This window comes from Lissotriton helveticus, chromosome 8 (assembly GCF_964261635.1).
Source record: "Lissotriton helveticus chromosome 8, aLisHel1.1, whole genome shotgun sequence".
NCBI lineage: Eukaryota > Metazoa > Chordata > Amphibia > Caudata > Salamandridae > Lissotriton > Lissotriton helveticus.
The window spans coordinates 1396190445-1396216945 of NC_136069.1; the positions used below are offsets into that span (position 1 = coordinate 1396190445).

A 26501-nucleotide genomic window follows, 5' to 3' on the forward strand; every position below is an offset into this window, starting at 1 on the left:
GGAGTCGTCCCAGGCGGAGGGCGAAGATCCCAGGATGAGGACTTCCGTCTTGTCCGAGTTCAGTTTGAGGCGGCTGTCCTTCATCCACTCGGCGACGTCTTTCATCCCTTCGTGTAGGCAGGTTCTGGAGGTGTCGGGGTCTCTGGTGAGGGAGAGGATCAGCTGGGTGTCGTCGGCGTAGGAGATGATGTTGAGGTTGTGCTGGCGTGCGATGGCTGCAAGAGGTCTCATGTAGACGTTGAATAGGGTGGGGCTGAGTGAAGATCCTTGCGGAACGCCGCAGATGACTTCGGTGGCCTCGGAGCGAAACGGGGGGAGGCGGACTCTTTGTGTTCTTCCGGCGAGGAACGTGATGATCCACTCCAGTGCCTTCTCTTGGATACCGATATTGCTGAGGCGCTGGACTAGGGTGCGGTGGCAGACAGTGTCGAAAGCAGCGGAGAGGTCCAGGAGGATGAGGGCCACTGTTTCCCCCTTGTCGGGCAGGGTCCGGATGTCGTCGGTGGCTGCAATGAGGGCGGTCTCGGTGCTGTGGTTGGCTCTGAATCCGGACTGCGAGGGGTCGAGGGATCCGTTCGTCTCGAGGAAGGCGGCCAGCTGTCTGTTGACGATCTTCTCGATGACTTTAGCAGGAAAAGGGAGGAGCGAGATGGGGCGGAAGTTTTTGAGGTCGGTGGGGTCCGCTGTTGGTTTCTTCAGGAGGGCGCTGAGCTCGGCGTGCTTCCAGCTCTCCGGGAAGGTGGCGGTGTTGAAGGAGGTGTTGATGATGTTCCGGAGAGGAGGTGCGATGGTGGAGTCGGCCTTGTTGAAGACGTGGTGTGGGCAGGGGTCGATCGGTGATCCGGAGTGGATGGTGTTCATCGTGCGGGCTGTGTCACCGTGGTCCAGGTGCGGAGGGTGGCGCTGGGGTGCGTTGGTTCTGTGGTTGGGTGTGTGGATGGTGCGCCGAAGCTGTTGTGGATGTCGGCGATCTTGCGGTGGAAGAACGAGGCGAGGGAGTCGCAGAGGTCTTGTGACGGAGTGATGTCGTTGTTGCCGGTGCTGGGGTTGGAGAACTCCTTGACGATGCTGAAGAGTTCCTTGCTGTCGTGGGTGTTGTTGTCCAGTCGTTCCTTCAGGGATTTCTTCTTGGTGGTGCGGATAAGCTGGTGGTGCTTGCGGGTAGCGTGTTTGAGGGCGGTCATGTTGTTGGTGGTCCGGTCGAGGAGCCAGGCTTTCTCGAGGGTGCGGCAGGTCTTCTTGGAGTCCTTGAGTTCGTCGGTGAACCAGGATGCCTTCTTGCTTCTGGGTCTGCTGGGAGGGTTCTTCAGTGGTGCGAGGTCGTCAGCGCAGGCGGTCAGCCACTGTGTGAAGTCCCGGGCTGCTTCGTTGGGGTCCGTTGTGCTGGCGGGTGGGTTCTGGCTGAGAGAGGTGGTGAGCTGCTCGCAGGTGATCTTACTCCAGCTTCTGTGGGGAATCTGAAGCGGGTGGTGGTGGGTTGTGGTTCTTCTGAAGCTGAAGTGGACGCAGCTGTGGTCGGTCCAGTGGAGTCCGGTGGAGTGGCTGAAGGTGATGTGCTTGCTGGATGAGAAGACGGGATCAAGCGTGTGGCCGGCGTAGTGGGTGGGGTTGTTGACCAGTTGCTTGAGTCCGAGGTTGGCGAGGTTGTCCAGCAGGGTGGCGGTGTTGCGGTCCTTGTTGTTCTCCAGGTGAAAGTTGAGGTCTCCGAGGAGGATGTAGTCAGCGGAGGGGAGGGCGTGCGGGCTGATGAAGTCTGTGATGTCTTCGCTGAATTGTGTGCGTGTTCCCGGGGGTCTGTAGACGAGGGTGCCTTTGAGGGTCGTCTTTGGGTCGGTGTGGATCTGGAAGTGGAGATGTTCGGCTGCAGCGAAAGTGTCGTTGGAGTCGGTCGTGATGCGGATGGTGTTTCTGTGGACGATGGCGATGCCTCCTCCGGTCTGGTTGATGCGGTCCCGTCTGATGATCTTGTACCCGTCTGGGATGGCGATGGCGATGTCGGGCGCTGAGGAGGCGTTCATCCAGGTTTCCGTGAGGAAGGCGACGTCCGGTGATGTAGCGTCGAGGAGGTTCCAGAGTTCCACGGCGTGTCTGTGGACGGAGCGGGTGTTGATCAGGATGCACTTGAGGTGGTTGCTGCTGGTGCTTGGCTTGGCGGGTGCGGGGCAGGTTCGGAGGCAGGTGAACTTGCAGGTGAGGCAGGTGAAGGGTCCGTGGGTGCGTCTCGGGGTGGCTCGGCAGCAGGCGTGGTTCCGGCCGACATTGAGTGCGTTGAGAGTTGCGGCGTCGTAGGTCCGTCGTGTGGGCTGGCGTTGTCGGGGGCCAGGGGTCCTGGCACTGGGCGCGGTCCAGGCGCGGACGGGCGCAGACGGGCTTACCTTTGGCGCACCTTCGGCGCTCCGTCGGTGCTCCCGCTGCGCGCGTCCGCTGCGCGGTCGCTCAGGGGGTGTCATAAGTAAGGAGCCGGGAGGGAGGAGCAGCTGGGTGACGGGAGCGGGGCGGCAAATGGGATCACAGGGGGGCGGGGCCGCAGGGAGGCAGCGGCGGGAAATCCAGCGGCGATCAGCGGGGTCGGCGGGAAGGAGCAGTGGAGAGCGAGGTCAGGAGGCCGCAGGCAGGAGCGGCAGCAGAGTGTGGAGCGACCAAGCCCTGTGGAGGGCTGAGCGGTCACACTCTGTGGTCCCCTTCAGTCCCCTTAAGTAAGGGAGCGGGGCGGCAAATGGGATCACGGGGGGGCGGGCCGCAGGGAGGCAGCGGCGGGAAATCCAGCGGCGATCAGCGGGGCGGCGGGAAGGAGCAGCGGAGAGCGAGGTCAGGAGGCGGCAGGCAGGCAGGAGCGGCAGCAGAGTGTGGAGCGACCAAGCCCTGTGGAGGGCTGAGCGGTCACACTCTGTGGTCCCCTTCAGTCCCCTTAAGTAAGGGAGCGGGGCGGCAAATGGGATCACGGGGGGCGGGGCCGCAGGGAGGCAGCGGCGGGAAATCCAGCGGCAATCAGCGGGGTCGGCGGGAAGGAGCAGCGGAGAGCGAGGTGAGGAGGCGGCAGGCAGGCAGGAGCGGCAGCAGAGTGTGGAGCGACCAAGCCCTGTGGAGGGCTGAGCGGTCACACTCTGTGGTCCCCTTCAGTCCCCTTAAGTAAGGGAGCGGGGCGGCAAATGGGATCACGGGGGGGGCGGGCCCGCAGGGAGGCAGCGGCGGGAAATCAAGCGGCGATCAGCGGGGTCGGCGGGAAGGAGCAGCGGAGAGCGAGGTCAGGAGGCGGCAGGCAGGCAGGAGCGGCAGCAGAGTGTGGAGCGACCAAGCCCTGTGGAGGAACTCTAAAGGGTGTGCTTTTATATCGCCCTCCGGGGCCACTTAAAGATTTTAATCAGAAATGAATTGAGAAAATTGCTACTCACATTATTGCCTCCAATCATTTTCTACTTTTAGGGGATTTTAATATCCTTAGTGAGGATAAAGAGAACTCTGAAGCTACTAGCTTCTTAGCTGACATGGCCACTTTAGACCTGGGAAAGATTAATACTGGCCCCTCACATTTGGAAGGTCATACCCTGGATATCATATTCACTAATTCCCCAAGTGCCGATCCTCCTTGCCCATTGATGTGGTCGGATCATTCCATGATTCCTTTTCAGATTACCAGCTGCCTCAGAAAGCAATCGGCTGGAGGTGCCCAGATAGCCCTCCAAAGACGATGGCATAAAGTCACGTATGACTCTTTCAGCAATCTATATACGACCAGATATTCGATGAACACATGGACAGTACCATGAAGCTGAGGGTCTTTAATAATAATATTAGCACAATAATTGATATGCTGGCTCCATTAAAACATCGACTTATCAAATTTCGGGAAAAAAGTGAAGATTGGTACACGGCAGAGTTACGGTTGGAAAAATCCAGAAGTAAAGTGCTGGAAAAAAGCTGGCGTAAATACCACCTAGATAGTGAAAGATTCCATTTCAAACTGGCCCTTGCTGCTTATCACAAGAATTAAAAAATAGCACGGAAAAATCATGTTATATTAAAACTGAACCAGGCAGGAAATTCGACAAGGGAGCTATATAAAGTCCTTACATCCTTCACTAAGCCCACAGCCTGTGCACAACAGACTATCTCCTCTCAGTGACTGTGTGACAACATAGCTGTGCACCCCGAGGATAAAATTAATTTGATTTATAATCAATTCCCTCAAAATCCCTGTCACACGGAGCCCATTGACTCTAGTTCTCTCATGGTTAAGGACTTAGATCAAGGCCTGGGTTGTTTTAAAGGTATTCAGATCTCTCAGGTGGAAGCCATGCTTAGTACGGCAAAATCCTTCCCTTCCCTAGATGTGTTGCCAGCACAGAAATATGCCCTGCTTGCTCTGCTTCTAGCCGCCCCTATTACTGATATTTTGAACACCTCTTTAAGCAAATGTATCCTGCCTCTTGATTGGAAGTCCGCTCAAGAACTTCGTATTAAGAAGAAAGATCAACTGTCTGCTGATGTACTCTCTAATTACCGCCCCATTTCACTCCTCCCGTTGATGAGTAAAATGGCGGAGAGTTATATTAACACTCAGTTAATGGACTACCTCGACAAATATGCAGTTCTTGATCCCTCTCTATCTGGGTTTAGACCCAACCACTCCACAGAGACTACCCTTATTGGGGTTACGGATCATAGTAAAATGGCACTGGATGACAATATAGCTGTGAAACTGGTCTTATTGGATCTGACAGCAACCTTCGACACGGTCTCTCATCAGAAATTGATTTTTCAACTGTGGGAGGCCAGTCTGCAGGGACAGACACTTAAATGGCTTATCAGTTTCCTAGACCAGCGCACTCAGACCATTCACCTGGGTCCATTCCGCTCTCAAACCTTGAAACTCTCTAAGGGGGTGCCCCAGGGCTCTTGTTTGAGCCCAACTTTCTTTAATATCTATGTGGCCCCCTTTGCCAAGGTTATTAGGGAGTACGGTTTCACTCCTTTCTCTTATGCTGACGATATCCAATTGCTCCTGTCCTTTGTCAAGGACAGTGAGTCTATTGATCAGCATTTTGCTAAAGGCCTGTTGGCTATATCGGAGTTGATGATGAACCACTGTCTGCAATTAAATGCATTCAAGACAAAAAATCTTGCTGTTTGGGTCAGCCCAGAGTTTCTGGACCCTAGGTGGTGGCCTACAACATTGGGTCCTGCCCCTACTCCTACTTTGATGGCAAAAAACCTGGGAGTACGCATAGATGTATTCCATGAAGGACCAAGTGATGACTACGGCAAGGACTTGCTACCACACCCTTAGCCTTTTGCACAGAGTATTTCGATAGTTGCCTCTTTCTGTACAAAGAGCCCTGATTCACGCATTGATCATTGTCCGCTTGGATTATTGTAATGCTTTGTTGGCATCTGCAAATGAGTCCCTATTAAACAGACTGCAGATTGTACAAAATGTGGCGGATCACTTGGCACTTAAAAAAACACCTCCACCTCTTCAGGTCCACTGTTACAACTTCACTGGCTCCCCATATGCCAGAGAATTAATTTTAAGCTTTGCTGTCTCATCCATAAAGCTTTATATGGTGCGAGCTCCAGCTACCTGTCAGACAAATGTAAAGTCTACTGTTTGAATCGCCTTCTTAGATCGGAAGGTAAAGGGTTGCTGGTGATCCCCCGGTTTAAGAAGTTTAGAAAAGGAGGCAAAATCGTTGTCCATCTAGCCTCGAAATTTTGGAACACCTTGCCCGAGGACCTGCACAAATGCTCTAATTTGCTCTGTTTCAGAAAACTCCTGAAAACTGCATTATTTAGAGCTTAATCCTGTCTGCCGATGTTTCATCTGACTTTTCTGATACAGTAGCGCGGAGATACCCCTACAGGGGTGATTCCTGCGCTCTACAAATCCCATACATACATACATACCACCAGGCTCCCTAAATAGAGGGCGAACCTGCTGGAGTGGGTGGTGGCCGAGGAGTGTAGGCTTCAGAGAGGGTGTACGGATGAACATGCGGCAAGGATATTGAGACATGGTAGAGTATGTTGGATGCACTTGGGGACACTGATAGTGAACAAGGGGAGGGGGAGGAACAGGATGGGAGTGATGAGGAAGGAATCACAGCTGCAAATGGTGAGTGTGAGCAGGAGGGTGTATTGGACTCACATGCATCACCCAACAGTGTATGTGGATCAGATCAGGGAGAGATTTATGATAGTTCCTTGAATAGATGTAGAGACGGGCTCGAGTCTGAGAATGGAACCCCCCTCCATTATGCACACACACCGCTCTATTACCATATGGTGGATGAGGGAAGAAGGGAGATCTTGGTCACTCCTCCCTCATTTATGACATTGAGAATACATGTTTCCCCCTGCCTGGGTTCTGTACACACCCTTAAATGAAATCAAATTGTAATAATGCTGCACTGTTGTATTCTGTATCATCTTTATAAAAAACTGAATAAACAAATTTATTAAAAAAAAAAAATTCTAAGCAGCCACAGACCCTCTTAGTAACTTGGTGGCACCACTAGTAGAGCCAGATGCATCTTTGCTGGCATGAAGCCTGTCATTGTCAAAACTCGAATGATTGTGGTATCCCAATGGAGAGTTGAATGGTAAATGTGACAATTTTGGGAAGATTTCCAAGCTACTGTTTAATCCAAATTTGTCCCTGCGACCTTTTAATCTCATTCCGTTATACTTTCAATGACATTTCCTTCCATATGCAATATTTCGTAGCCTCAGTCAAAGCTACTGCACTAGAAGACCCAAAACTGCAGAGTTTAATTTGGCACCAGATGCTGCAAATGTGCTTAAACAGGCCGAATTTTGCACTATTTTAGAACTATGCAAAGCTAATATATATATATGTATTTTTTTTTTTGCTGAGACTGAAAGTGTGCCGCTTCTAGTGGCTAAGTTTTACTTTATCCATTTCCTCTTTTTACTGATGACTGGCCATTTCTTTCTATTTTTGTACTGAGCACATTGTTGAGCATGCTGTTGCTACATGAAAGGTGTCACAGCAGATCTCACTGCTATTAGTCAAGCACATATGCATGCATTTGCTTTAATGAGGAATATGTGCACAATCAGGTTAGGCGAGGATCCTGGAAGAGAGATTTGTTGATTATAACAGATGAGAGTTTAAATGCCTCCCAGCTCGTTAGGAGGACTGGGTGAACAAACCAGCTTCAAACTGGACTATGCACAGCTATGTTTAACTTAAAAAAGAATAGGGAAAACGGCTATGACAAGAATTGGCAAAAAAACAGGTTGTGCTGTTTTATAAGTGAAACTGATTCTTCATTGATTGCTCAGTTTGTGTTTGCATGGATGGGTGAACGTGCTTATGAGTCGATGGATGCATATATGAGCCAGTGCATAGGGGAACCAACCACAGCCTGAATGTACTTAATAATTGACCACGTGCGCAGATGAGTACAGGTTGAGGGAGTTTATAAATAGATGATGGGTTGAATAAGTAAGTGCCTTGATGAATGCCTGGAAGATTTTGTGAGTGAATGAAGGCATTGATGAGTGGGCGCAAAGATGAATGCAGCTAGCTAACACTAATCTTAAAGGGTAGGGCCTCTGACGGCACTAGCAAAAGTGTCATAAAAATACATGATTTACTAATATGCCAGTTTGTGCCAACAATGTCCCCAATATATTTATAAAAAATTATCAGCATAATACTAGTGCAAGCTCCAATGTTGAAAGAGTCCTACAATATTTCCTAAATGGCCAATGTTAAGACAATGCTAGGATTATGAAGGTGTGGGCACCATAGCCCCAAGATGAACTCTTTGTGGTACCCTGTGCATGTGCAAAGGAATGTACAGATGCAATGTTGTGCTGTAGGTGGCGTTCCATGCATCATTTTGAGGCAGTACGTCTAATGGCAGAGAGTTGATGGTGCCTGAGGCATTACAGCAATAAACCTACTATTTCATCAACAATATGTTCTTGCTGATTCATCTTTACAAACTGTGGATCACTTAATAACCTCATTACATTCTCCATATGTTAGGATTACCATTGCCACTGTTAAGCATGTTCAGATTTGGCCCATCGCTCAGTAATCATGAATACATGTCCAGATTTGCACCATCATGCATTAAACCTAACTGTAATTTGTGACCAGCCCATTCCTCAGAAGTCATTAGTGCATGTTTATATTTGCCCATCACCAGGAGTACTGAGTCCATGTTCAGAGTGCACCTTCACCCTTTCATCTTGGATGGTCATTCAGATCCACATCCGGCTCTCTTGAATGTTAGATCTGATATGCATTGTAATTTTACAGGCTTGGCTGCATGGGCACAATCCAAGCTCACATTTACACCATCACTCATTAAAAATGTGTGCATGTTTGTTGAGATTTTCAACAGTAATTCTCTAGTCATAGTCATAGTTTATTGTATATGGTTAAATAAAATCTTTACAAATTTCCCCCCAAAATAAAAATATATCTTTACATTCACGATTAAAACCAAACAACATTGATGGGATCCTGTTGGTTATTAGCTAAAGTGCAAGTGCTTAACCATCGGAATATAATAGTATGAATGCATTATAGAGATATTTACTGAATACATCTTTTTCATTGCTAGAACCATGATTGGGCTTTAGTCCTTACGATCAATATTTTAAAACAACAAGCTGGATAATTAGAAAGAAAGCCCTGATTAAAATACCAGGTTCCTCTCTAATGTTGAAGTGTTCGATTTGCAAACATATTAAAAATATCCACAATTGTTAATATTATGGTAAACCATTTTCGAAAAATCACAGGATTTGCAGCTCGGAAGTGGTGATTGGCCATGTGCTAAACTCCTTTTGTGATTCAGAAAAGCCTTTCAGAATCACATAAGGGGTTTGCAGCTCGTTTCGAATCACAATTAGGAAGGGCGTGCAAGGCACATCCCCTCCCCACTGGAATCTGGAAGTGTATGTAATGCACCAGCCCCTATTGCAGTGGCACAACACTGATATGTAACTGATTTGGAAAAGCAAGTCTGTTTTCTTAGGACAGTTTTCCCTTAGGGAAGGAAAGGCATTAGGGTGAGTAGGCAGTCAGCACCTGTTCCATCTGAAAGAGACACGTTAGTATTAGATTCCTTACCTTAGAATATCCCCAGGCGTCAGACTGGATCCGGAAATTTTTGCGTAGCAGTACCCTTGCGCGTCGGTAGGCGTCGTCTGCGGCTCCGCGTCCGTCGTCGGCGTCGTCGGCGCCGTGATGACGTCGTCGGAGTACTTAGACGCCGCCTCCGCGTGCTGACGTCAGTTCTTCTTTTTTCCGCGCCAGCAAGCGCAGATCTGGAAAAAGCAGTAACCCTAGTCAATTTTGACTAACCTTTTTGATCCTTTTGATTACTATTTCGAGTCTCTCGACTCCGAAACGGTGCCGATAGGGATGCCCGGCTTCAAGCATTGCGACGATTGCGACCGGCTGATGTCGGTCATGGATCCTCACCGCGTGTGTTTGTCGTGTTTGGGCGTCGACCACGACGACAATGCCTGCTCCGACTGCCGGGCCCTCTCTTCGAAAGCCAGGTGGGAGCGGTCCCGTAGGCGACTCAAACTCCGGCAGTCGGTCCCGCGCCGCGAGAGGTCCCGATCCCATGGGAGGTCGAGGGACAGGTCGCGGGCCCGGAGCCTCCACAGCTCCGAGAGTAGGCCGCACTCCTCCGGGTCGAAGTCGTCGTCAGGTAAGCGGCACAAGAGGTCCAAGCGGCGTCATCGCTCCTCGGACTCCCCACGACGCTCGCGCGATGCGGCCGGGGGTTCGGGTGACACCGCCCACGCGGCTCCGTCGGAGTTGCGGGCGCCGCGTCCAGCCCCATACCCTGGGCTCAACGCGACGCCGGAGGAGGTCGAGCGCTTCCTCATGGCCATGAGGAAACTCTCTCCTCCGACGGGCTCCGCGGCGCCACCGGGCCCAGCGGACCCGTCTGGGAGTCCTAGCGGGTCGGCGGCTCCGGCCCCGACGCCGCCGATGCCTTCGGGCCCGGCGCCGCAGGCCCCTGTTATCCGGACGCCGCCGGCGCCTTCGGGCCCGGCGCCGAGGGGTCCAGTTGTTCCGACGCCGCCGGTGCCTTCGGGCCCGGCGCCGCAGGACGCCGCTGGTCCTCCTTCGGGTTCTGGTTCGTCGCCGGTGGATCTGACGACCTCCCCGGCGTCGGACCCTCAGGTGTCGCCTCCGGCGCCGTCCTCGGGCGGCGCCGACCCCGGTTCTACTTCCGTTCCTGTTCGGCCGTCGGGGCGGCCCCGTTGGGCGCCGCTCCAGACGCCGTTGGGTGAATTTCACTTATATGAACAGGCCCCATTGGTTGAGGACCCTGAATTTCAGGAGATGGGCGAAGGAGAGGACTGGGAGGGGTCTGAGGACCCTCTGACCAGGGAGTGTCAGTCTCGTGAGGACTGGACGGAAGACCTTGGGGAGTCCAGTGGCCTGGACACCTCTCCAGACCCTGGGTTTGTCTCCCCTCCTACCCTGGCTTCGGAGGAGGGGGCAACATATAGTGTGGTGCTGATGAGGGCTGCCAAGGCCTTAAACCTTGAGCTCCCGTCGCGGCCGTGAGGACTAACCTCCTCACTGAGGTCCTTAAACCGCAGGCAAGCTCGGCCGAGCCTCTGCTGCCCTTTAATGAGGCCTTGACTGACGTTCTTCTGGGCACTTGGTCCAAGCCCGCTACGGGTTCGCCCGTAGATTGGAACGTGGCCAGACGCCACCGCCCCGCCCCGGGCGACCCATGTTTTCTGTCCTCCCACCCTACCCCCGAGAGCCTGGTTATCCAGGCCTTCAATTCCCAAACCGCATTCCCGTCGGCCCCGCCGGATCGGGAATCCAAGAGGTATGACCAGTATGGGAAGAAGATCTTCTCATCCATTAGTTTGGGCCTGCGGTCTTCCAACACCGCCTGCCTCTTGGGACGTTACACCCACTCTGTGTGGGATAAGGTCGCGGAAGTGCTGCCAGAGTGTCCGTTGGAGGTACGGGCCAAACTAGGCCAAGCCCTTGTGGAGGGCCGGGATGCAGCCAAGTATTCCATCCGGTGTGGGCTGGATACCACTGTCTCGCTGGGTAGAGCGATGGCAACGACGGTGGCGGTCAGACGCCACGCCTGGCTGAGGTCCGCCAACTTCTCGGCAGATGTCCAGAGCACGCTCATGGACATGCCGTTCGATGGCCGTCGCCTCTTTGCGACAAGGCAGACCATGCGCTTGAGCGTTTTAAGGACTCCAGAGCTACGGCCAAGTCCTTAGGCCTCTCGGGCCAACGCCAGCAACCGGCTGCCTATCACTCCTTTCGTGGCCACGGAAGGGGTGCGCCCGCACGTGCCGCCAGCCACGCGCCGCAGGGCAATACCCAACGCGGTGGCGGCCGTGGGAACCGCCGTCCGGGCGGTCGTGGGCAGCGGCGAGGTCAGTCCACACCTTCCCCCGTAGCATCCGCCTCTAAACCCTCCTAGTCCGTGCTTTCAGGCCCATGTGACGCCAGTGGGGGGCAGGGTTCGCCATCGCCACCTCCACTGGCGTACTGTCACATCGGACAGGTGGGTGCTGCAGATCGTCCGAAGGGGCTACTCCCTCCCCTTCGAGGCGACTCCTCCAACCATGCCACCGCAGAACCACCGTGTATCGGGGGATCACTTGTGACTTCTGCAGGAGGAAGTTACGGCCCTCTTGGCCAAAGGGGCCATCGAGCGCGTTCCTGGGCCAGAAGTAGGGTGTGGTTGCTACTCCCACTACTTTCTGGTACCCAAGAAGGGCAAAGGGGGCCTGCGCCCTATCTTGGACCTACGGAACGTCAACGGCTTCCTCCGGAAGGAGAAGTTCAAGATGCTGACACTGGCTCAGGTCTTAGCTGCCCTCGATCCAGGAGACTGGATGGTGGCGTTGGACTTGCAGGACGCTTATTTCCACATCCCCGTCCTGCCGGCCCACCGGCGCTACCTGCGGTTCACGGTTGGCCACGAGCACTTTCAGTTTACCGTGCTCCCCTTCGGCCTTACCAGCGCCCCACGGGTGTTCACAAAGGTGATGGCGGTGGTCGCAGCTCATCTGCGCAGGTTGGGGATTTCAGTCTTTCCCTACCTCGACGACTGGCTGTTGAAGGCGGGCTCGCCCCTGACAGTCGTCAGCCACCTCCAGACTACGGCAGACCTCCTGCATCAGCTGGGGTTCTCGATCAATGTGCCGAAGACACACCTGTGCCCCTCTCAGAAGCTCCTCTTCATCGGAGCGGTTCTAGACTCGGCGCAGTTTCGGGTTTATCCACCCGAGCAGCGGGTCCGGGATATTCAGGCTCTGATTCCCATCGTCCAGCCGTTATCCCGGGTTTTGGTCAGGTTGACGCTGCGGCTTCTGGGGCTGATGGCCTCCTGCATCCTGCTGGTGCATCACGCCAGGTGGCGGATGCGGGCTCTGCAGTGGGACCTGAAGTTTCAGTGGGCCCAGCATCAGGGCAACCTATCCAACCACGTTCTGATCTCGGAGGGCACTGCGAGACAGCTGCAGTGGTGGCTTACGGACCGCGATTGGGTCAGCGGCAGATCCCTCTCCCTACCCCAACCGGAGCACGTAGTTGTGACGGACGCGTCCCTCCAGGGCTGGGGAGGCCACATGGGAGAGGCGGAGATCAGAGGCATCTGGTCTCCGGCGGAGTCCCGGCTCCACATCAACCTGTTGGAGCTCAGGGCGATTCGTCTGGCACTGAAGGCATTCCTCACCTCTGTCCGGGGGAGTGTAGTGCAGGTGTTCACGGACAACACCACCGCCATGTGGTACTGCAACAAACAAGGCGGTGTGGGGTCGTGGATCCTTTGTCAAGAGGCTCTTCGCCTTTGGCAATGGCTGGAACGCCAGGGCGTGACCCTGGTGGCTCAACACCTGGCAGGTTCTCTGAACGCCAGGGCGGACGAGCTCAGCCGTCGGTGCATGATGGATCACAAATGGCGTCTGAACTCGGAAGTGGCGCAAGGCCTCTTTCAGCAATGGGGAGAGCCTTGGTTAGATCTATTCGCCACCGAAGAGAACGCGCAATGTCATCAGTTCTGCGCGTTGGAATTTCCAAGGCAGCACTCGCTCGGAGACGCTTTTCGTCGCGAGTGGAGTTGCGGTCTGTTGTACGCCTTTCCGCCTATACCACTTCTGCCCAGAGTGCTGAAGAAGATCAGGCGCGACCGGGCCCAAGTCATCCTTGTTTCTCCGGACTGGGCTCGAAGGTACTGGTATCCTGAGCTACTCAGTATGTCAGTCGATCCCCCGGTTCGTCTGCCTCTTCAGGAGGACCTTCTGTCGCAGCAGCAGGGGACGGTCCTCCACCCGAACCTGTCCAGTCTCCACCTCCATGCTTGGAGATTGAGCGGCGACAGTTGAGGCCATTTGACTTGCCTCCTGAAGTCTGTAACGTCATTCTGGCAGCCAGGCGTCCCTCCACAAAGTCGGTATACGCCTGCAGGTGGAACAGATTTGTGGCATGGTGCACAGCAAAGGCTGTGGATCCTCTTGCTGCCCCTCTTTCAGAGGTTCTTCTCTTCCTTCTTTCTCTTGCCCAGCAGGGCTCTTCTCTGGGCACTATCAAGGGCTACCTTTCTGCCCTTTCAGCCTTTCTCAGGCTACCTGATCAGCCTTCTTTGTTCAAGTCCCCTATTTTGAACAGATTTCTTAAAGGCATCACTCACACATTTCCCCCTGTTCCGTTTGTGATGCCTCAGTGGGACTTGAACCTGGTTCTAACTTTTCTGATGTGCGCTCCCTTTGAGCCACTTCACAATTGCCCTCTTCGCCTTCTGACTCTGAAGACTGCTTTCCTGGTTGCCATCACCTCTGCCAGGAGAGTGAGTGAGCTCCAGGCTCTTTCTTGTACTCCACCTTTCCTTTCTGTCCATCCGGACAAAGTGGTGCTTCGTACCAAGCCATCTTTCCTGCCCAAGGTTGTCACGGCCTTCCACATTGGGCAGTCTATGACCTTGCCTACCTTCTTTCCGCCTCCGCATCCCTCTAAAGAGGAAGAGCGGCTCCATCGTCTGGACCCAAAACGTGCGCTCTCGTTTTATCTGGATCGCACACGCCAGTTCCGGGTGGATGACCAACTCTTTGTTGGTTACGTGGGCACTAAGAAGGGGAAAGCGGTGCACAATAGGACCATCTCCCGGTGGATCATCTTGTGTATCCAGGCATGCTACTCTTTGGCTTGGAAGGAGCCCCCTGCTGGATTGCGGGCTCATTCTACCCGAGCCACGGCGACTACCACTGCCCTGGGCAGGGGTGTGCCCTTACAAGACATCTGTCAGGCAGCTACGTGGGCATCGCTGCACACGTTTGCAAGACACTACTGCCTGGACAGCCAAGTCCGGAGGGATGGCTTCTTTGGCCGTTCCGTCCTCCAGGACTTTCTGGTGTAAGTATTGGTTCGCAGACCCACCACCGGGGTTGGTATTGCTAGGGTATCTATTCTAAGGTAAGGAATCTAATAATAACGTGTCTCTTTCAGATGCACAAGTTACTACTTGTGTAACGATATATCTGTAAGAGACATTAGTTAGTATTAGATTCCTTACCGACCCACCCATCCTCCCCGTTCTGCGAACCAATATCTAGGGTTAGGGTTGTCCCCTTCAGGGCCCTAGTTTCAATGGCCCCAGTGTTGGTTTTTAACATGGCTCTGTGTTTCTGGCGCGGACAAGCTGTGTCTAAGAACTGACGTCAGCACGCGGAGGCGGCGTCTAAGTACTCCGACGACGTCATCACGGCGCCCACGACGCCGACGACGGACGCGGAGCCGCAGACGACGCCTACCGATGCGCAAGGGTACTGCTACGCAAAAATTTCCGGATCCAGTCTGACGCCTGGGGATATTCTAAGGTAAGGAATCTAATACTAACTAATGTCTCTTACAGATATATCGTTACACAAGTAGTAACTTGTGCTTTAAGCAACACAAGCTATTTGAAAAACTGGAGGACAACATTCCCTGATAAAAGAACAGAACTAGTGAAAATAGAGCAAGAGCAGGTTAATAAATGCTTAAATGAATGTTCATTAAAAAAAAGCATAAGTGAGACTAATGGATGAATGCATTCTTTGTCCAACAGTTCATCTGTACATAGTTACATAGTTGGTACACAAGATGGTGGCAGTTCACTGTTCCTAATGTAATACAACATACACTTCTGATAATGCTTTGAAAGCAATATTCTTGCCTTGGATCTGTGCATCAGAGCTACAATTGTTATGATTCTCAGAGTCTGCATCAACATGTAAACGTTTAGGTACAATTTCCCACACAAAAGTAAAGAGACCAATTTCCCATTTCAGTCCATTGCGGCAAAAAATGGCACTTCTTGATGGTGGAATTTGGAAATGTGTGTATTTCTGATCAGTGTCTACTGCCGATGTTTGGCTGTGAAACTTTGAATAGATGTTTTGTCTTTGCGGCTCACACGTTGCACCTTACTAGGGTCGGAATCTCAAAGGGCCAAGAGTAAACAACGATAATTTATTGCCACACAGCTACATATCAAGAAAATACATGTACATGGTTTCCAAAGCGGATTGCAGGACTACTCCTGGCAATTTGTGATAACAGTGCCCACATTTATAACCGTTTATACAAATTGAAGCATATGTTTTGGTGATGGGTTTCTCCATGTTTCTCCTTAGAGTGGCCCTCGGCAAACAACTTCATACATTTTAGCGGTATTCTCTTACCATTACAAGATTATTCCTATATGCATAACCTTGGCAGGTGCATATCTATGTGATTTGTGAATACTCAACAAGGTATGTAAGAGAAAATATGAGGCCAAGAACATGGACCTGCACTTATATTGACTGCACCATATACAATTTCAACATGTTGTCAAAGTAAGCATACATTGGGGAGAAAAGATTTAGGGGTAGATGTATCAAAATTCCATTTTGTGGTTTCTTAATAGCAATTTTTAAGGAATGGCTATTTAGAATTCGCAAAATGGAATGTATGTAAAAAATCGCAATTTTTTAGCGATTTCTTAGTCTTCCTTATTTGCGAATTCGCACTTTGCAAATTCGCAAATAAGGAATAATTTCGCATGCATTCCTATGGGCCAGGAGGCCCATAGGAATGATTGCGAAATATTTCTCAATTTGCGAATCGCATTTTGCGAATTCGCAAATTGAGAATAATTTCAAGGGTGCAGGGGTGTCTCAAGGACACCCTGCTGCACCCCTGAAATTTACATGTGTGTGCATATGGCGCACATACATGCCCTATGGGCATGTATCTGCGTCACATGCCACCTTCACAAATGCCAAATAGGGCATTTTTAAATGAAATCGCAAATTACCACACACTACAAGTGGGTGTTAATTTGCGATTTCTTAACCAAAATTCGCACTTCCAGAACCCCACATACATCGCATTTAAGGAATCGCAAAATTTGCGATTCCTTAAATGCTTTAGAAAAATAAGGAATCGCAAATTATTGCGATTCTTTATTTTGCGATTTTTTAATACGTTCCCAGAAATGCAAAAAAGCCTTTTGCGATTCGCAGAATTTCGGCCTTTGCGAATCGCAAAAGGCTTGATACATTTACCCCTTACTGTTCTAGCACCCATGAAAACAGCGAAGATTATTAAATGTTTAATACAAAATCTCGATGATATGGGAAGAAGAACATCTTTTAGTGTTGCAATGTGCATTAGGAAGATGCAGTATAAATGATAATTAACTAAGAACACTATTTCCCTTAGTGCCCTTTTTCGAGGGTTTAAGCCCAAAAAGGATATAGGTACGACCCGAGGCTATTGCAGTTTTAAAATAAAGAACACTCCTGTCATAGTGAAACTTCAGTATAAATAAATAGGCGCTGATTTTGTAGTACCCTCCGTGCCAAACTTAAGGAGCGCACATCTGATTTAGAGGTGGGTGGATCTTAGGTATGTCTTAAGTATGTTGACAACTGAACCTATTCCAGCTCTGTTGTTGGCATACTCCTCTGATGGCCCCACAGAGTACAGGTTGTCGGAAGTTAACACATAGCACCATAAACTGCATTAAGTATTTTTTGGGTGCCTCTCACCACCAGATTGTCTGTGATAGGCAATAAAAATACAAAAATTACCCTTACACCAAGGGTACTGTTCATTTAACATTTTTCAGTAACACTCCTGCTGTGGGAGTTTATTTTAGAAAAAAATAAAACTTCAGAAAAGTTTGATGGACAGTGATCATGTTTGATGGAGGAGTCCATCAGAGTTTTACAACACTGACAGGAACCACTTGTCAATGTTCAGAATCATCTGTGGCACCAGTGGATGCCATATCCATCCTTCAACAGTCCGCCAAAGTCTAAATCAGGCACCTAGTCCCAAAGCAGTACTACTGCTTTCAAAGAATAACAGCACATCAACTGTGATCACAATATCTGTTCTGTTCTATATTTCAGACAAAAGTTGGAGTATCTATGAATACATTTGCTGACCTGTAGATAGATCCGCTCTAAGAATTCTTGAAGGGTTTTAGGTCTGGGTCTTTTACTCCTTTTGCGGACCAGTGTCTTCTTTGGTGCAGTTTCCTCTTCTGAGATAATATCGACATATATGAATTTGAAATTTCCCACCTTGTTGTTTAGCATGCCCGTCCACATGCCCATGGGGGTTTTACTGATAATATCTATGACATCTCCTTTCTGGAGAAATAAGTTGAAAAATAATTACAAAAACACATTTTTCTTAAAACAATGATTAGCGTACATGTTTGTAAAATAATGCCATGTAAAATAATGCACAATTAGATTGTGTTATAGCAAAACGCATTCAAGTGGACTTATACAGCGTAGATGCAATACTTTAGACATATTAAAATGCGGGCCATATCATTTATGCAAAGGCTTTATATGAAACTGGACCATATGTTACATTGTTGTGCATGCATAACTCCATGAAAACACACGTGATTGTGATAGAGAGGAGACAGAGACAGTGAGAAAAAGAGAAAGACACAGGAGCGGAGAAAGGGAGAATAAGAGGAGAGAGGAAGAAGAAAAAAAGAGACACAGAGATACACTTCCTGATACACAGCCTCAGTTTCAGTAAAGACGTCAGCAGGATCAGCTCGAGGATGAATAGACATGATGTTGTGGTAAAAGAAAACTCACATATGGAAGAAAATATAGCAGACGTTGTGTGATTTTTTTATACATTCTCAATGCACCAAAATTCGTAAAATGTTGGCAATGGCTTTCTGTCCTCTTTGCCAAGAAGTTTTGTTGATTCAAATGGCCATTAAATGCAACCACTTGATAGTTATTTCTGTACATTTTAACTCAGACCTTGGCTTAGCCTTTCCCCCGTCTGACTTACATGAATAGACTAATCTTTACTTAGGCAAAGTTACATGTATTAGCCCACTTCCCTTGCCACCTGTACCCTGGTGAGCAATGCCCCTTCCCAACCACAGTAAAAACACGGCTGAGACAAAGGCATTGTTTAGATATAAATGATGCAAACAGGTAAGCTGTAATGTATAGCTGAATAGGCAGCTACATCATTTGTTTGTGTCCTTTTAAGAATCTATCCTTTTATAACCGTCCTAATGTACTTCTAGGGTTGGTGAATTTAACCAATTAAGAACTCTCTCAATTGTCTGTTTTTTGTTACAAAGTTATAATAAACAGACAAAAAAAAGGGTTAAAGTGAAGTTACAGTTAGCCATGATAATAATATCTTACTTTACATTGCTAATGCACTGAAGAATCCACAAGTGAAAGTAACAGTATATTGAGATCAAAGTGTCAATTAAAATAAAATGTTTTAAACTATATGAACACTGAAATTCACCAGTTATAGATGTCTGAAGAAACCGTATCTCACACACCGATCATGCACAGTGGTGTCATCAGTGATGTAATTTCAGATCTCATCAGTTATTTTATTTGTGATGTCATTTAATATATCATGCGAGATATGGTATGTAAACTCAAGAGCAGTGCATGGCTAGGGCACGAGTTACAGTTTCTTACAGTTTCTGCCTATGACCTCACTCATGAAATATTCTATGACATCATTGCAAACATCACTGATGACAACACTGCATGGCAGGGGCATGAGTTATAGTTACTTGAGTAAAATATAACTGGTGAATTTCAGTGATTTTTTTTGTTTGAAATATGCTGTTTAAACTTACATTTTCACCTAATTATAACGTCACTTTAACCTTTGATTTTTGTATCTATATACTTACATATGTACATTCACTGCAAAAAACAAAAGTGAAGTTATGGTTAGCTTTTGTTGTGGTACCTTAAGAAATGTGTAGAAAAACCTTATAAATGCACTTAAAAACACAGCTAAAGGGCAGTTAGGAGTTTGGACAGAAAAACAAAAAACACTGACATTTTCAAAATATGGTTAGGACAACAATTAATAACTCACACAACTTCCATGCAAACCATAACTCTCAAATGCGATGCTGTGACCTCACCCCTGGTGTGACAGATGAATAACAAATGTCATAAATAATTTTACAGATGAAATTATAAATCACTACCATTACAGTTATGAAAGACATGACTATGAATGTAGTATAATTTACTGGTTTGAGTATGTCTTGTTATTTAATGACATTGCACTTTTAGGTGTTGTTGCTTATTGGAATAAATATTGAGATCCTAAGCTTTACATCTGGTGTGCGAATTATGTTTGAATTCTGTGGTGCAAGTTATAGTCTGATGTTTAAACATATATTAAGCTGCAATAACCAAAGTTTGCCAAACTTCACTTTAAACTTTGGGCCTCATTACGATGTCGGTCGGAAAGCATTCCGGCCGACTCCTTGTCGGAATCGTTTCCGACCTACTCGGGTTCAGGGAGTTTGACCGACTGATTACAATGGTTCCAAACACTGTTCAGTCGAACTCCCAGATGCCTCTGGGTGAAGGGGGCCGCCTACAGGCCCCCAAACTCATGGAATCAGGTGATACAATGAATGCTGTAGTGATTTATTAAACATGTTTACCTGGGATTGCTTAAAAGTGCTGGAGTGGGATCTCGTACATAAGATTCATTTGCACATTTGTATATCCACAAAAACGATAGCAATGATTTACATCCTGGGTCAAGGCGTGTTCTAAAGATTGGATATAGACAGGCTTTTTCAGTTATGGTTTGAATCAAACATAAGACAGCATGGATTATGTTGTTTGTATTGTACAAGAATAATATATGAAATAAGTATAGGTGTTGAAATTGATATGTGTATATTTTTCCTTTTTTCCAGCCCTGATGACGACCAAGTGTAGATGAAACGCTTAGACTGATAGACTTGATTCTTATTGGATGCAATAATTGATTGATTACAATTTTGGAAACTGACAAACGCTCCTTTCAAAGAGTTTGTGATTATATGAGGACTGTGGCCTAGTGGCAGTGGACCACTGAGAATAGAGTGTTGGATAACTGCGTCATTTTTAAAAATACCCTGAAATATTCACTAGTTCGCACACTTGTGGGGCCCTCACCGTCTTCTGTATTGGATATACAAATAATTTTATATTAATGCTAATTATTTTTTAATTGGCAATAAATTATGTAATTGGCAATTAACTATATAAGCTGTTTAATTTTGTAACTTCCACATTCTATTCCGAATCAGTGCTCATTGCTAGGTGCACTTTGAAGAAAACAGCTTTTTCAAGCTGTCTAACCCAAAACAAACATATAGTATAGACATAACGGGAAACATGTAGTATAGTACTATCTAAGTATTCTGGTGACATATATAAACTTCTTAGCCTTCGACCTTGTGGCTTATGTTGGTACTAGAATCAATTGATGGCACTGTTGGAGCACTATGTATTTATATATATATATATATATATCTCTATATATAGGATATTTTGGAACTGTTTTAAGAATTATCACAAAACATTAATCTCCTTTCTGGAAAATTACAGACTGATTCCTCAAGCACCAGCGTGGGCCGAGAAAAAGGGGGGGGCCCAAAATGCATTTTCCCCCATGCAATTTTCCATAGGAAAATTGAACCATGATACCTCAAAAACGGCTTAATGGAATTACACCAGTTTTGGCAAAAAGCTAGATCTTGGCCCATAACGTATGCTTTGGTGTAAATCCGTTCAATAGTTTAAAGAAGAAATTAAGGTTAAAAATGTATACATATCTATATGAATATATACATATAGATAGATAGATAGATACATAGATAGATACATAGATGTATATTCACTGAAAAAATCAAAGGTTAAAGTAAAATTATAGTTAGGTGAAATTTTCAGTAACAACGTAACTTTTCTGTAACTCTCAAGTAACTTTAACTTGTGCCCTAAGGTACCTTTCACTTGCGCCCCCACCATGCACAGCTTGCTCATCAATAATTTCACAGCAAATGTTTCAGTGATATTATCAATGATGTCATACATGTCATGAATGATGTAATATGTGGGGTAATTAGCAGTGCATAACAAGGGTGCGAGGTATAGTGACCTTTGGACATGATTTATAGTTACTTGAGATAACTATAACTGGTGAATTTCTGTGGTTATTAGAGATTAAAATATTACGGTGTTACGGAACATTTCACCTAACTATAACGTTACTTTAACACTTGGTGTTTTCAGTGAATTTCTAGGGCTTTTGTAACATGAAATGATGTTTAATTACCATATGTAATTTCAACCCCCTACATTTGGCCTTACGGGACAGGGGGTTGGCTGCAGGGTTTGCAGCCAACCCCCCTAAACACAGCCAATCCCCACACTGGGAAGGGCTTTCGGTCATGCACGGCTGGGGTACCCCCTGCATGCAGCCAACCATATGCTGAGCATTGACTTCTGCTGTGCGAGGTGGAGGTTGGTCATAAGGCAGCCAAACCCACACTGAGCAGAGCTTTCAGTTGTGCACTGTGGGGAGGGTGGCAACAGGGCCTGGCCATGGCCAACCTCCTGCATGCAGTCAACCACATAATGTGCATGGCGTTCAGATGTGCTTGGTGGGTGGTTGGCCACAAGGCCCCGCCTGTGGCCAAATTCCCAAAAGTCAGCCAACCTCTCACTGCACGTGGCCTTTGGCTGTACATGGCTGGATGTTGGCCACTGACCCTGGCCCTGGGGACCCCATCCACAGGTTTTTTTTTTATAAAGAGGAGGGTGCCTCCCTCCCAAAGCCATTAAAAGCCCCAGGGAGCACATACTCCAGAGCCTTTTTTTATTAAATGGGAGGGAGTCTTAAGCCCTCCCTAGCCTTGGTGCTATATTTTGGCTAGTTTGTGTATGGAAAGTGCCAGGGTGATCCGTCAAGTGTGGGCTGAGAAAATACGAGGGACTGAAAACAGAAAATCCCCATGCATTTCCTAAAATTTCTTTTACAAGGACTACAGGAAAAACTACTGAATGGAATTACACCACATCTGGCAGGAAGCTAGATCTTGGTACGCAGATAGTGCTTTTTGTGATGTGATGTAAATTTGTTCAGTAGTTTTTGAGAAATGAAGATTAAAAAATAATTGTATATCTTGACTGTTGGGTTCGCAAGAGGCTTGAGAGACTCTTCTGGGAATGGCAATTCAAAAATAGAGCGTTCTCATTGGCCCAGGGTACTTTATTTACCTAGGGTCAATGCACAAGTGAGCACTCTGATTGGCTGCCAGCAACATCAGAAAAAGTTTACTGGCAGCCATTATAGGACTCAGGGACTTAGTCCCCTGGGGCACAAATAAAAAGGAATTGGCAATTTTTGCCGCAAGCCAGTGGGACTACTGCTAAATCAACAAAAAAACGACAAGATGGTGGCCCAGGCTGCATTGTTTAACTAAGTGTAGGGCAGCATGCAGCCCCCTCCTGGAGCCATTATAGTCCACGGGAAGCCCACCTACAGTGGTGCATTCTATAAGGGAAGGGGGAGAACTGCCCCCACCCATGGACCTATTCCCCTTGGCTGATTTAATCAATTAAAGGGAGAAGGGCCACTAGGCCCCCCTTCGCAAGCAATTGTACACACAGGGGAACCCACCCCCTATGCAGAAATGTCCCAAAAGGTATAAAGGTGCCTTGTGGCAACACTCTCCTAGCCTCCAAAGGCCCTGGGGATCCCATCCCCCAGGCCTAATTAACTTTTTAAAACGGAAGGTCCCCCCCCTTGAGCCATTAATAGCACTGGGGACACCAGGCACCAGCATGGGCAGGGAAACTTGTGTTTGCTCCCGCCTGGAGGGAGCCTTTTCAAATCTTCCGCCAAACAAGACTAAACACAAAGTTTGCCCCCAGGGGGCGGGAGCTTTTAAAAACGTTCCTGTGACCTGGGAGCAGACTTGAGATCTGTTTTCCTGCACTGATGCGGGCACGGAAACAGATTAAGATATTACTCCCGCCCAACAGGAGCAGCATAAATAGCTGTTCCCTGTGGGGGCGGGAGCAATGCCAGCTTCCTCAGTAGGTGGAGAGTTGGCTGGGGCTGCAAGGTTCTGGTGCTCCCCCTGCGGCACCCACGGTTGTGTATGGTGGGTGCCCTGGGTGGGTACCCACCTATATGTATATATATATACTCTCAGGGGGAATATGCCTGATAGAAGAAGATTATTTTTATATACATATATTCTCCAATCCCAAAGGGACCAGACAGAGACCCCACAGATCTCCAATAACTTTGATTTATTTGTTACACATCCACCATAACATGTTTTGGTGACTCCAGTGACCTTGCGCACATCAATATATGTATTAAAATACTTAAGGCCCTGGTGGATGGGATACCCGGGGCCTAATGAGGCTTGGGGAGCGCGCTTGTGACGCCCTCCCCTTTAAAATACTTAAAGCCCTGGAGAAGAGCTTCCCTGGGCCTAATGAGACTCGGGAGAGAACCCATATGGTCTCACCCCCCAGTTGAGATGTCAACAGTGATGTCATTAACGATGTCATGAATGATGTAATATGTGACATCATCAGCAGTGCATTGCGGGGGCGCAAGTTATAGTCAGCCCCTCCAGGATATCGTGATTTTGCGATGCGCGAAATAATCGCGAAATCGAGTGATCAGCGTGATGACCGCAAAATATGCCTTTTTGCCCTCTAAAAAAGGCCTCCAGCAGACAGCCAAGAAAATTGTGACATTGTATTGGCTGTACACGTCACTACGTGGCGCTGTACAGCCTTAATAGCTAGCTGTCTGCTTCGTGAGCCTCATGACAAGAAAACTAAACAAGTTCTTCACTGGTAAACTCTGTAAAGGGTATGCACTGTGGGCACATCATTTCGGTTTGAGCTTATGTTCTTTTAATACAATTCTTCAAGACAGGCTGAATATGTAATGGAGGCGAGTTGGTGGCATTCCGACGAAACTCACACTATTGCTACTAATGGGCTGGGGCGTGCAACACGGCCGAATTCGCTTTCTGTCATTATGCTTAAATAAACAGTAGGTCGCTTGATGATAACTTTCACTGAAATGGAGACGTCTGCAATCAATAAGTGTCTATTAAAGCTGAGGTATTTAGTAATCCACTGGGAGTATGCACCTAGCTGTTGGCATTTTATTGCCACTTCTGTGCATCCCCTCTTTCAAGGAAGTGTGATGTCCTGTATTTCTGCTTGCTGGAAAAACAAAAATCTTCAGGGTAATCTACACTGAAAGGCAGGGAATATATTTGCATTTAGTATAACTTGCGTCCTTAGTTAACTCACATCAAATCCCTCAGGTGACGAAGGTAGATACATCTGTTACAATAATTTCAGGAGATTATTCTTTATTGCACCCGGTTTCCATTTATCTCCTTCTTTACACCTAAGAGCATAATGGATATTTTGTGTAAAGGGCTTCAAAAACTCAACAAGGTCTATGGATCTCAAATCTGCCAATAGTTGTGTTAGTGACATTTATTTTTTATTCCATCAAAGAGTATTGTATCATAAGTTATCAGTTACATTTTGGGTTTTCAAGAGTAGTTTTTATGTAAAGTAGATCAGATTCTTTATGTTGTAAGTGGCAGCCTTGAGATTTCACATTGCTTGGTTCCCAGATGTTCACAACAAAACTACTCAATTGTAAATGCTATTTACCTTTTTCAAGAGACATTTGGGGTGCCTGGGAACAACACTAAACAATGGAATTAGGTAAGCAACAGCAAGTATTCAAAGGGGGTGCCAGGAGCATGTGGTGCCATGGGGTGCGGTTTCTCAGTTTCCATCTGTGGTGCGGAGTGCGAAAGTTGCAAACTTCTTCATCTACCTGCTTGAACCCCTCACAGCCTCTCAGTGTCAGGGGTATGGGGGGGGGGGTGGCTGAGATACACCCTAAAGCTTTCAAGGCCATGGAAGAGAGGCCCAGACCAGGCATGGGAGGGGACAGGGAGTCAGTGCATGCTACATGAAAAGGGACTGTGTGACTACATCCAGGGAGCAAAGGGGGCTGTGTGACTGAAACCAGAGACTGACTGAAGCCAGAGAGTGGAGGGGTCTGTGTGACTGAAATCAGGCATTGAAGGGGTCTGTGTGACTGAAACCAGGGAGCGAAGAAGTCTGTGTGACTGAGACCAGGGGGCAAAGGGGTCTGTGTGACTGAAACCAGAGGTCGAAGGGGTCTGTGTGACTGAAACCAGAGACTGACTGAAGCCAGAAAGTGGAGGGGTATGTGTGACTGAAACCAGTGAGCGAAGAAGTCTGTGTGACTGAGACCAGGGAGCAAAGAGGTCTGTGTGACTGAAACCAGGGGGCGAAGGGGTCTCTGTGACTGAAACCAGAAATAGAAAGGTGCTGGGTGACTTAATCCAGAAAGGGAGTGGTGAAAGTGGGGCCCTAACAAGGCTGCATACATGTGAGCTAGATCATCGCAGGGAGTAATACGGCCCCCTCCCATGAGGTTAGGATAGAATATGTGGTTCTCTGGAGTTGCAGAAACTTTAAACATGCCTTTTTCAAAGTGGAATACTCTGCTAAAACAGGTTCCCATGATTTAACCCCTTGGGCGCGGCTGCGATTCTAAAAGTGGGTGGGTTCATGACGGCCCCCAGCCGTCATCAGCACACGAGCGCCGTGATGCATGACGGCTGGGGGCCGTTATCAGCACCGAAGGGGTTAAGGCCGAAAAGGAAAGATTATGATTAAAATGAAGTGCCGCAATAATGCCGCAAAATTTAAAAGTTTGTGCCGCCAAATTTCTATTTTTGTGTCGCTAAATTTGAACATCTATGCCGCAATATCCTGGGGGGTCTGTATAGTTAGCTTAACTAACTATAACGGCCGAATTTCTCTTGTTTTGTATAAGTGAAATATCCAACTAATTATATCGTACCTGAAACCTGTGGTTTTTCAGTGAATTTCTAAGGTTTTTTTAAATGCTAATTTCTAACTATAACGTCCCTGAAACCTATGTTTTTTTCAGTGCATTTCAAAGGTTTTTTAAATGCTAATTTCTAACTATAATGTCCCTGAAACCTATGGTTTTTTCAGTGAATTTCAAAGGTTTTTTAAATGCTAATTTCTAACTATGCCTACAAAGGTAGGACATGTGA

At 47.9% G+C, this 26501-nt stretch overlaps 1 protein-coding gene across 1 annotated transcript in view; it reads right to left on the reverse strand.

Moving 5' to 3' along the window:
- The window catches only part of LOC144773380 (SAM domain-containing protein SAMSN-1-like), a 390420-nt gene that overhangs the window by 70045 nt on the left and 293874 nt on the right, over positions 1-26501 (reverse strand). Inside the window, exon 6 of the mRNA XM_078658350.1 lies at positions 17464-17670. Coding sequence (XP_078514476.1) covers positions 17464-17670 — 207 coding nt within the window. The remainder of the gene's footprint in view (positions 1-17463; positions 17671-26501) is intronic.